The sequence below is a fragment of the Taudactylus pleione genome, unplaced genomic scaffold, assembly GCF_031769625.1.
Source record: "Taudactylus pleione unplaced genomic scaffold, aTauple2 ptg000019l, whole genome shotgun sequence".
Lineage (NCBI taxonomy): Eukaryota > Metazoa > Chordata > Amphibia > Anura > Myobatrachidae > Taudactylus > Taudactylus pleione.
Window position 1 is genome coordinate 32,348,779 of NW_028284421.1, and position 12,318 is coordinate 32,361,096.

Sequence of the window (12,318 nt, forward strand, 5' to 3'; positions counted from 1 at the left end):
CTTTTGCCCATATTAATCTTTTCCTTTTATTGGCCAGTCTAAGATATGGCTTTTTCTTTGCCACTCTGCCTAGAAGGCCAGCATCCCGGAGTCTCCTCTTCACTGTAGACGTTGACACTGGCGGCTTGCAGTTACCATTTAATTAAGCTGCCAGTTGAGGACTTGTGAGGCGTCTATTTCTCAAACTAGAGACTCTAATGTACTGGTCTTCTTGCATAGTTGTGCACTGGGGCCTCCCACCTCTCTTTCTACTCTGGTTAGAGTGAGTTTGTGCTGTTCTCTGAAGGGAGTAGTACACACCATTGTAGGAAATGTTCAGTTTCTTGGCAATTTCTCGCATAGACTTCATTTCTAAGAACAAGAATAGACTGTCGAGTTTCACATGAAAATTCTCTTTTTCGGCCCATTTAGAGAGTATAATCAATGGAAGGCCAGTTTTATAGCTTCTCTAACGAGCAAACCAGATTTCAGCTGTGCTAACAGTTTCACAAGGGTTTTTTAATCATCCATTAGTCTAACGCGCTTAGCAAACACAATGTACCAGGACACTGGAGTGATGGCTGATGGAAGTGGGCCTCTATACACCTATGTAGAGATTCCTTTAAAAAAAATAGACGTTTGCAGCTAGTATATTCATTTCTGATTAAAAAACAAACAAACAGTGCTTTTCTTTCAAAAATAAGGACAATTCTGAGTGACCCCAAACTTTTGAACGGTAGTGTACATAAAACCAGCAACCAACAATACTTTGTCATCCTGTAGAGGCTGAGAAACAAGTATTTTCATCCTGTCATGCAGCCATTTCCCAGGCAGGGAAGGTTGCTGTTACCACAGGGGGGAGTCAGGTTGTGCAAGCCAACTCCTCCCCCAGTGCTCTCTCTCGGGTACAAATACGAGGGAACTTCCCTTAACAGGGAAAACACTTAGTGTAGCTCCAGTGCCTAGAAATCCCAGGGTGCCTGACCTCACGCGTGGTCCTCATCTAATGAAGAGGGGAGCCGTGGATTAATCCACAAGATGGCGACGCCATGCTGATCCAGCACAACATACTGCTACCATATATAAGGGCAAGAGCGCCAGCCAGCTACAGGTCCAGTTGGGCTCCGTAATGGAGACCCGATCAGGGGGAGCCAGGGAGAGAACACAGTTCACTTCCCTAGCAGTCCAGCAGCAGCACTGATTGTCATAGCTGCCGGATCCCCCTCTGTATGCTGCGGGTACAGCACACATCACAGACGTAAAAAACATAAGAAAGTTTACAAATAAACAAAAAATGAATCTAAAGTACAGGGCACTTAAACACTGAAGACCAGAGGGGAGGAGCCACTCCCATAAAGTTATACTATTTAATTTATTTATTTATTACCAGTTATTTATATAGCGCACACATATTCCGCAGCGTTTTACAGAGAATATTTGGCCATTCACATCAGTCCCTGCCCCAGTGGAGTTTACAATCTATATATTCCCTACCACATGCTCACACACATACACACTAGGGGTAATTTTTGTTAGGAGACAATTAACCTACCAGTATATTTTTGGAGTGTGGGAGGAAACCGGAGTACCCGGGGGAAACCCACGCAAGCACAGGGAGTATATACAAACTCCACACAGTTAGGGCCGTAGTGGGTATCGAACCAACGACCTCAGTGCTTTGAGGCAGTAATGCTACCATTACACCGTCTGTGCTGCTACTAGACTAAGTGGCAGCTGCATTCAATCACTTCAAGCAACCCCATGGTCCAGGTGTCTCTCAGAATGGATGAATGAGAAAAAGCCTTAGGGCCGTATTCAATTAGTCGCGATAATTTCACCGACGGCGGAATCTAATTTCCACCTACATCGTATGTTTTGCACACGGAAACTTATCGGGCACGTCCCTGCTATTCGCCCTATTCAATAACAAAGGACTCGAAAACGGGACCAGGCAAAACGCAGACAGGCGAAAGGTGCTGTCAGATTTGGGGAAAATCAGCCTGACACCCCACAAAAGATGCACTAACATTGGGAATCAATGTAAATGATCCTGAATAGCCCTGCTGAAGCTATTTGGGGTACTTAAATGCTCTCAATAGCTGCTAATTAGCGTCTTTGCACAAGTGGTGAAAAATAGCATTTAGCAGGGTTTTTTTGAGAAAATAACTAGTCCCAGCAAATTTGGGGTACATGAAAATGGGTGCAAGCATATTTAAAATTCGCAAAAGTGAAGTTTTCAAAAACTTAAAAAATGCACCTTCAGCAAACACCTGCAATCAAAAATACACCACCCCCATACTTGCAGACCCTCAAAGTTTATTTTGCTAGTTTTTAAGTTTGTACCCCAACTTTGGACTTTTTCGCCCCCTTTTTCACAGTTGTAATTCCTACACCGTTCACCTGATTTGGATGTAATTACCCTCAAATTAAATCTGAAAGTCTTGCAGTTAAAGCACATCATGTTTGTTTCATTTCAAAACCATTGTGGTGGTGAATAGAGGCCAAAATATGAAAATTCTGTCAATGTCCCAATATTTATGCACCTGACTGTATGTCCAACATTCAGCACCTCTTAATTATTATGCATGTAACAAACATTAATGCAGTGTATTTTAAATTTACTGTCCCTTATTAGAACAATCCTCATCCAACAGTGTTCCAGCAATTACATTAATATACAAATCAAATTTTAAATGAGATAATCCCCAGATTCCATAATAGCATCATCTATTTTATTATAATTCACCGATAACGATAGAACACTATTATTTTAAACAAATGGCGCAATCCCGTCACACAGTAAGCCAAATGACCGTACCTTGGAGTGGGTGGTGTTAGAACAATGTAGTCGGGTGTATTATCACTTCAATGAATGCTAGATAACATAACTACTTTAACAAAAGATCATTCCATTGTATTTTAATTGAAAGAAAATGCATTGTCTTCACCTGTCTCTAGGTAGAGCTGTCCATGCAAGGCTGTGTGAAGTGCCTGCCGAGATCTGCTGTATAGCCACTCCATCCAGTCCACTCACTTTTTTTGGTTTAGTAATGGGGCCAGTTGAATTGCCTTGTCCACACTGTCCCATTGAATTGTTACCCCATGCATACACTTCATTATCTTATATGAAAAATAAAAATAATTTTGTCAATAGTAACCCAAGTTATGCAGAAAGAGACAGTAAGGCAAATTACACAATGTGCAGTGTGTAAACTAGACTTATTAAGCAAATCTCCAGTTTCTAATTCAATGCAAAGTCATGTTTGGGAGAAACAACCAGGCTCGGACTGGACACGTACAGCGGGAGGGCGTGGCCTAGCACAGGCCACTGGCTGATTTCAGTGGGTACCAGCATGGACTGCTGCGTGCAGCGGACGACAGGGTCTATCTGCACCAGTAATTCCATTTTCCGAAATCAGCAGTGCTGGTAACGTCACGCACTGTCAGTGGGGTGGGGTGGGGGGGGGGGGGGGAGACTGGAGCCACAGTGAAGGGTCCTGAGGCCGGTGGTATTATCAGGTCAGCCAGGTACTAATAGTGAGTCAGAGACTGACTCACTATAGTACTCCAGCGGCCTCCATGTGGCGGGCCACCACCAAGATGGGGTAGGCGGTGTTGCTGGAGGAGAGGAAGAGGGGGCCCCTCACCCCCTTACACTTGTGTGCACATGGGGTGTCTTAAGCCTGCCTAATATAATGTACACAGTGAAAGACATAAGTAGTATTGCATATATACTGTATGAGGAGAGGGTACGAGTGCATGCACAGAGTCCAGGCGGGTTATGGGTACTACATGCTTGGCATAGGAATGTAGTGTATGAGGGGAGGGAAAGATGACCTGCACGGTGAGGGGTAGTATCTGTGTCCACATTCATGGTACAGGACGGAGTGCGATGTGTGAGGAGACAGAAGAAAGGTCTGTAGAGTGAGGGGTAATAACTGTGCCCACATGCATGGTATAGGAGTGCAGAGTGTGTGTGGGGAGAGAAGGAAGTGCTGCAGGGTGAGAGGTAGTACCTGAGCCCACATGCATGGTATAGGAGGAAGGGCTGCAGGGTGAGAGGTAGTACCTGTGTCCACATGCATGGTATAGGAGTACAATGTGTGCGGGGAGAAGAGGAAGGGCTGCAGGGTGAGAGGTAGTACCTGTGCCCACATGCATGGTATAGGAGAGGCAGTAGCACAGCACAGCCGTAAACATCTCTGGCTCCTGTTCCAGCCGCTGTGGCTACAGGTGTTAGTCACTGCTGGTGTCAGTCATGAGCCATCAGTGCTTCTCCACCGTCACAGACTTGCAGGGCCGACCTGTGCAGCTGACAGGGAGAGGAAGGCAGCTGCAGAGTGAGATGGAGTAATGCAGGTGATGCCTGCAAACCCTTCAATCTCACCAGTAATCAGATAGCCCGCCTTCAAGTTTACTAGGGCAGTGATAGCCAACCTAATACACTTTGGGAGCCACATTAGGCAACCCTCTAACCTGTTCCAAGGGCCGCGCAAGGGGATACTGTGATAAAGATGCTAGGTCCTGCTAGTATCAATGATATGTGTGAAACTGGCCTTTTTTGAAAGGCAATTTTTTTTTATTTCTATAGTATACGGTGTTTCTCCTTTAATGGCTGGCCACTCATCTCTGGTCAGGTGGCCTTCCAGCATGTGGCCACGCCTCTGGAAACAACACTTTTCTTCTCTAGTGAAAAAGCTTTCAAGATATAATTGCTCATTGCTGGTAAAGGTCTAAAAATGCTTGTCGTTCTATACTCAGCAGGAAATCAGTATGTGGTTGTCTGAAACAAGTTATTTAAATACACAATAACTTCAAGACTTTCTGATGCATGATCTTTTGAACTAAAACCTAAACTACAAGTACTCATGAGTGTTTTGTGCACATGAGACAAGTTAAACCTAAAGCATGAATTGCCCACCCATATTTAATGGAAACTATTGAATATACCATGTGACAGTGCAAGGCAGTGACTGTCTCCTATTGAAATGTCCACTATTCTTGTGGCAGCAAGCTCTTCAATAAGCTTGGGACGCAAGGCAGTTGCTTCTGACGATCCACAGCCCAGGCACGCTCCACAGCCCCAAGCATAGACCTAACATGACAATAAAATAGGTTTGAGGAACTGCAGAGAAAAACTAGGTAAGTAAAAGTAAGGAGCCTGGTAGGGACAAATTACTGCACTGAACATTGTATGCACTATATGTTTTATTAAGTAACATTACTATACCTGTCCAGTCGATGTCAAGGCCAGGGAGGACTGACTTCCTGCACACACCTTTCGCGTGAACATTCCCTGTAGTGCTTCTACCACCTTTGGTTTGTATACCCTGTTAGTGTCTCCATGGCCCAACTTACCTGGAAAACAGATTTCTACTTAGCAAACATTGAATTATGCACCAGGACTTATACCAGTTTGTTCAGTTAAGCACAGACAGTCGTACAAAAGTTTATATAAAGCAATATATACATACCATTATCTCCTCCCCCAAAAGACCAGACAGTTCGTCCATCTTTAGACAAGGCAATTGTGTGAGAGCTTCCGCATGACACCTCACCCACATTGCTAATATCCTTTACCAGAGTGGGGATGTTACGACTATTGCTGTCCCCATGGCCTGAAAATAAAATGGTGGAAAGGTACAGAAGTCTGGAGAGTGGAGGCATCACACCTGAAGCTTGGACCATATCTGTATATGCTGTCTGTATAGCAGAACATTTCTAGATTCACAATTGACACATTCTAATCTAGAAAGAGTAAACAAACTCTTATTGACAGAATATAAATAAAACCTATGAATCCTGTCCATTTGACAAAAGTAAAAAAGTCAATCTGTGTTACATTTCAGACAGACAATATAGATAGAGAAATGGCAAAACAATAATTTTCTCTTCAATATAATTTTATTGCAATAGGCTACACTCATGCAATTCATTAAGGGATTAGGTAAAATAGGTGAATTGCAGAATAAGGAGCCGCTGAAGAATGGAGCAGAGTATCTTGCGTTTTATTTTTCACACTGGGTGACACAGAGTAGTACAGATGTCAGTTACATCACCGCATGCAAGTAGGCATGATTGGGCTGTAATGGGGCGTTCTACAGAATGCAATATTCCCTGAGGGCGTGTCCACACAAAAGCAGGCTTTGCAAAGTTTATGGTCTTCTTCGTTAATGGCAAGGAAGCTCTAAATGCCTCCCTTGTGGCTGCTGCATGGCTATGGCATTACTGAATGGATCATTGAGGACACACCTGTGAAAAGATGGTGTCCTCTGTCTAGACCTTTGCATACTGCTCTCCGACCCAGCACAGCAGTCAAGACTCCAAAAGTGTCACTGAAAAGTGATGGCCTCCCCAGCACAGAAGGCGGTTTTTAATTTTTACAATTGTACACTACCAACTGGTAATAAACAAATCCTGTTGAGGCTATTGCGACTCAGCTACCAAAAGGAGTGACTGATGCACCTTTGGAGATAGCATGAAGACCTGGTTGGTCAGGTAATACTGAGATTTATTTTTTTAAATTAGAAATTAGCTCCATCTGGAACTCCATCAACTGGAACAGTGCAATTGTACCACATCAAAGTTGCACACCATCCTACCAAAGACATTCAAGCAAAAGTTAACAGACATCTGTCTGCAAGCATAAACAGACTGTAGAGAAGAATTTAGCCTCTGGTAGGAACACCTTCTGCTGGGTATTGTACAGAAGCCCCAGGAAGAACAATTGCTGCCAAAAAGTCAAGTCGGCTTTGTCATAATTGATGATCCAACCATTAGAGCTGTCTCCAGAACATATGCATGCAGCAATGCTTGGGAGCCCGCCTTGATCAGAAGATCATGCAGATGTTGGAATTACAGTCACCCTCCTTGATCTAAGAAGGGCAGTATTACTGCTATGGTCTTAGTGTATACCCTCAGGACTAAAGCAAGGTCAAAATGTAGAGATCAAATGGAAAATGATGAGACACAACAGCAAACATGTTAGGCACTGATGGTCCTCCCAGATGGAATGTGCAAGTACACAGCCTTTATGTCCATGGACACCCTGAACTAGTCCTATTCTAAACTGTAGGTAACAGATATGTCCACTTGACACTGGATGTCTATAAAATTCAGGGTTCAGAATAGGTTGAAAGAATCCTTCAAGATACTGGACAGAGAAGAAATTCAAATGAAAGCCCAATCTCTTGCAGGACAGTAACAACTTCTTGTTAGGAGATCCACAACAAAACATAGTGAACAACTATCTGGTTGGGTACTGGAGGAGATCAAAGTACCACCCTTGTCTATTATCCCTCTCATCAGTCCCCAGAGGTGGAATTGAACAACAGGTCCCAGTAGAGAAGCAAGCAGGCCATCACCACAGGAGAGCCTGGTTAGGCAGACTGTTTACCTAAAGGCTTGGCAGTCAGATGCTTAGCTAGCCAAACCTGTTGTTATCTGCTCTGTACTCATTCATGAGGGACAAAGTATTGATAATAAGTGGTCATAGAAGAATACTTTTCATAATAATCATAATTATCTTTATTTCATAAGATTCTTAATTAGCTCTGGGATGAAAAAGTCCTTTAAAGGCAATCCAGTGTCCTCTTAGGGGTAGGATTCAAGTAGCCGCGGGGTTTACACAGCGCTAATAACCCATGTTGGCTGATACAATCAGTTGAGTTTATCCCACACATTAAGACTCAGAGGTGGACTTTTCATTGCAGCTTCAGGAGCGGCGAGGAAAAGTCCGTGATAAAAGGCACCCCGATGGGGTTTAACTTACAGGGAAACAAATTAATTGCGCATTTTATATGAAATCAATGGATTAGTGCATGTTAACCCAGTGTTTACCGCGCAGTAAAAAGGATAATTAGCTGAATAGCTATTACCTGCAGGGAATGATCAATTAGCTCCGGGGGATATCCCGTGGCTAATTGATTTTCCACCTTAGTTTCAGCATCTACTGTTGACCAAACGCAAGAGCTGTAGCATTGCGAATATAATAGTGGTGGGTCCTGGAAAGCCATTTAACCACATCCTCATTGAAAATAATATAGAGGGTCTGCATGCTGCGTGAAACCAGTAACATACATTCTGGTATAGTCCATTCGTCAAAGTATATGTTCCAACTAAGGCGAATGGAACAGGTGAACAGGTTAATTTGCTGAAAACAGAGAGAATCTGAGAGAATCTGAACCTTATTCACCTGTCTGGAATGTGCGATCAGCTGAGAGATTTCAGCTGAGAGATCTCAGCTGTGCATTCAGCCAAAGACCATGTAGAAGTTTAACGTGTCCATAATCCTGTAAGCCTTTGTACCCCATGGCCTCCAATGTCCCCCGATTGAATGAAAAATAATTTAGTAAAGTGCAAATACATTTCACAGTAAATTATAAATTCCACTAAAGAAGATATTTACCTAGTCTACCAAAATCTCCTTCTCCCCATGTATAGAGTTCTCCATCTTCTGTGACTGCAGCACTATGTCTGTAGCCAGCTGACACACACACCACAACCTGAGATGAAAAACAAAACATGTTATAAAGGGACATCCACCACCTTCACTGATCATTGTTCAAAATCCCCAAGTTCCTGGAAGCTCCTCACCTTTCCTTGCAGAGTGCCCTGAATAAGCTTGGGATATTTTTGGGTAGAGCTGTTTCCATGACCTAGCTTTCCATAGTCCCCATCTCCCCAGCTGAAAACTTCTCCCTCAGTAGTGAAAGCAAGAGTGTGGCCATCAGATCCTTTTGATGAGGAAACTTTTTTGATGGATCGGTGAGGCTCAAAGGTTAATTTCTTCAATGTAGACTGGTTGTTGGAATCACCAAGACCAAGTCTCCCATAGCTGCCTTTACCACAAGCTCTTACTGATCCATCGGTGGATATAACAAAAGTGCAGTATTGTCCAGCTTCGATCTGAAAATTTGTAAAGCAATTTATTAATATAATCACAGCTTCATAGGCAAAAGATTATTTAGCTACAAAGTTAGAATTGAGGAATAGTACTTCCAGGAGGCGAGGCATCCAGCTTTTTAATACTGCTTCCGAGCGTAGTCTGAAAATCAACAAGCATCCTCCTTCAAATCTCACTTTTTGAAGGTGTGCATACATCTTCCTACAAGTTCTCAGCGTGGGGAAGAGATTGTGACCACTATGTGCTCAGACATCATTTATCTACCGAAGCCTAGCCATCAATGCCGATGGCCTGCATGACCGCCAAATACATCTATTGTGTTGTACAACTATTTTGCTTCTTCTCCCTATAGGGGAAGGGGGGGGGGGGAGTAACATAACAGGTATACATGAATGTATATTTTCTGAATCTGTTTTACCATGACAATCATGGATAAGGAACCACATTGTCACTACTAGGCCCTTGTCCTCTCCCCCAGCTATCATGTATGTTTCCTGCGATTCCCCTCCAGTGGCTGGGATGGTAGGGATAACCCCCTCCACGATCGCAGAATGGCCGAAGCTTTTGCTACAGTAATTAAGCCTCAATATGATACAATATTTGAACATACTTAGACTAAATTAAACACATTTCTAGCTAGAATGGATCCTAACTCTTCCAAACAACCTGATCAGGTGGGAGAAGGGGACGTAGCTGAAAACACTGAGGAATCCCCACAAACCTCTCGTACCCGATCTCAGCCTGCTATTCTCAGAAGACCTCACCATCTGGAGAGTTAGTTTCAGTACCTTGCAGTGGGATCCTATAACTTAGTGGATCTTCCTAAGGAGTCCCGGCTCTCGAGGCTTGGGGACCCACCCTGATTATCCTCCTCAGCTTTCTTTCTATTGCTGAACTTGTGGAACATAAGTGGGTGTCGGATGCCACAGAGTCAGCAATTCACCATTACATGTCCATTTTAGTTGCAAGAAATCAGTGGAAACATAGCTCAATTTACAAATCAGGACAGGGCTGAGAGCCTTCTTCTGCTAGACCTATCCCCTTTCACCAAAGGCTTAGCGACCCCCCAGGCCATGTTTGACCTTGCTGGGAATTATTATCAATAAATGTATGGATCATTTTGAGGACTTGGACCAGGTGGACCATTTCCTCTCTCTGAGCCCAATCATTACATTCGTTTCCAATTTACATACTATTCTTTTTTTTTTTTTATTTGTTACCCTTCCAATGAAATCTCTGTTTAAAATATAATCTATCCCTTCTCTGAGACATTCGGGAGTTTGTTAACGAAACAATATTTACATTTATCTCTTCATTCTCTGAACACTATTTCAATAGATTGTTTTCAAGCCTAAGACTTATGTTGTTCACTATAGTTATTATGTCAAATCTGTTACACAGTTTAGACCCTTTGATGCCTACATTGATAAACAGAGAAAGGTTTAAGACCCCGCCCTCAACCCTAATGTTATTTTTTCTCCATTTTATATATGATTACCTTCTTATTATGGTTCTTGTTCAGGTTATAACTGACTCTCTGGATAACGCTCCAGAGACGGTCACGTTTCTTTTTGATTAGGAAAAAAAAGAGAACAATTATTGAAGCATGGGTGTTTTATTATATTTTTCATATTACTATGGTTACGGTGATGGCTCTTTTGAGCTTTTCTCAACTGTCAAATGTTTTCTGTGTCTTTACTCTTTGAACCAAAGTCTTTGTATGTTGTATTTTTTCTTCTCTTTCTTCATAACATTTATGATCTCTCTTTATGCCATATGTGGTATGCTCTAGTATGCGATTGTTACCAATTTCTGAATCTTTATTTCTCTAGTGATACTATTACTGTAACCTTTGCCGCAATTTCTGTGACTTCAATTAAAAGGAAAAATAAATACATTCCATAGTGGAAATATTTTCTATATATAAAAAAAAAAAAAAAAAAAAAAAAAGATGATATATTGTAGAAAAAGTTTGCTTTAATAATCTGTAAAATGATTACTAATATTTAAAAGTGTCATTAAAAACAAGTAAATCGAGCCATCGCAAATGCAACTGATGCTGGCAGACACTTTGCAGAACAATAACCAGACTGTACTCCATTACAATAATGCCAGGTAATATACTACAAGCCTCAGTTCTATCTAATTTGGGGCATAGGTCACCTTAGTAAGAGGTTGGAACCTTCTAGGGGCCTAAAAGCTGCAGCAAAGCTGAATGTTTCCTGAGTTATTTCAATGTTGTACCAAATTATTTTATGGATGTATGCTCATATGTACATATTCCTAAATACATCCATCACTGCTTTCAGCAAGTATTTTGAGAGAGTAAATAAATAGGGGCATGGTTGGATTAGACTGGGGGTTCCAAAATATCATCTTGCCTAGGGCACCATAGTGTCTTAAACCCAGCTATGATACAAGTTTTTCTAAATAAATAGCGCTATTTAAAGATAAGTCACTACTTAGGTAATTTCTTTTGAGGTGTTTTGGGAATGTTATTCATTGAAGCTCCTGAGTTATGTGCATCATTCTATTTCCTGTAGATACACAAATTGTCACACTATTATAAATTTTAATTCCTCAAGCAATATCAAATATAGCAATGGATGTATGAATTGAATTATGGTTTGTTGGATATGTCTGTTCAGACTTTTCTGTACCGACCCTGAGTACTACCGCCTATTTCTGCCATCTACGCCAGTGATGGGCAACTGGCAGCCCAGGAACATATGTTAATGTCCAAGCTTTCAGCTGTAACCCCAAGCACTGTTGTCATATTTGTTTGTTCATAGCTTGACACGCTTGTTACCCGGGTTAAAGACTGGACCCTGAAGTACACCTACAGCCTTCATTTTTTACATCGACTTCACCTATAACCTTGATAACTATGCAAATTAGGAGTAAATTACAGTGCAGGCAGGCGTATTCTCATACCGTTTGGAATGGGGTAGATCAGGAGCAGACTGACTTACAGAAAATAAATCAGTATAGCTTACAAAATCACTTGAGTTTCAGAAATCACTGCAGAACAGAAGGTGTGATTCAGCTGCGAACGGATATGCTATAGCAGCTACGATAGCTGTAATATGGTAATGGAGAATGAGACGTCACGCTTCCTGCATGCATTACTGATTCAAGCTGTGTCCAAGGATGCAGCATCGCATCATCTGCAATCCCTTTGGGGACGACTGAGTGACCATGGGGGCAAGCCGGCCACTGCAGATGAGTAAAAGAGGCCAGGAAACCTCAGTCAACTGGCAGAGATCTAGGTCTCTCCACTCCCCCCCATCCAATGGTGGCGACACAGCCTCTAGGAAACAGAGGCCGTCACCACCCGCTCCCCGCCCAGAAACGACAACAGACTGTCAATCTGATATTACTCTGACTGCTCCTGATATACCCCAATCACTGACAATCTGCTGCCGGACTGCATG

General features: G+C 42.4%; 1 protein-coding gene across 12 annotated transcripts in view; it reads right to left on the bottom strand.

The window, feature by feature from the left end:
• HERC1 (HECT and RLD domain containing E3 ubiquitin protein ligase family member 1) overlaps positions 1-12,318 on the bottom strand; it is a 305,583-nt gene that overhangs the window by 246,555 nt on the left and 46,710 nt on the right. For all 12 annotated transcript variants that reach the window (XM_088446526.1, XM_088446573.1, XM_088446582.1 and 9 more), the window contains exons 6-11: positions 8,575-8,886; positions 8,387-8,483; positions 5,454-5,597; positions 5,210-5,337; positions 4,930-5,074; positions 2,928-3,099 (exon numbers count right to left, since the gene is read on the bottom strand). In XM_088446526.1, the coding sequence (XP_088302652.1) occupies positions 2,928-3,099; positions 4,930-5,074; positions 5,210-5,337; positions 5,454-5,597; positions 8,387-8,483; positions 8,575-8,886 (998 nt within the window). The remainder of the gene's footprint in view (positions 1-2,927; positions 3,100-4,929; positions 5,075-5,209; positions 5,338-5,453; positions 5,598-8,386; positions 8,484-8,574; positions 8,887-12,318) is intronic.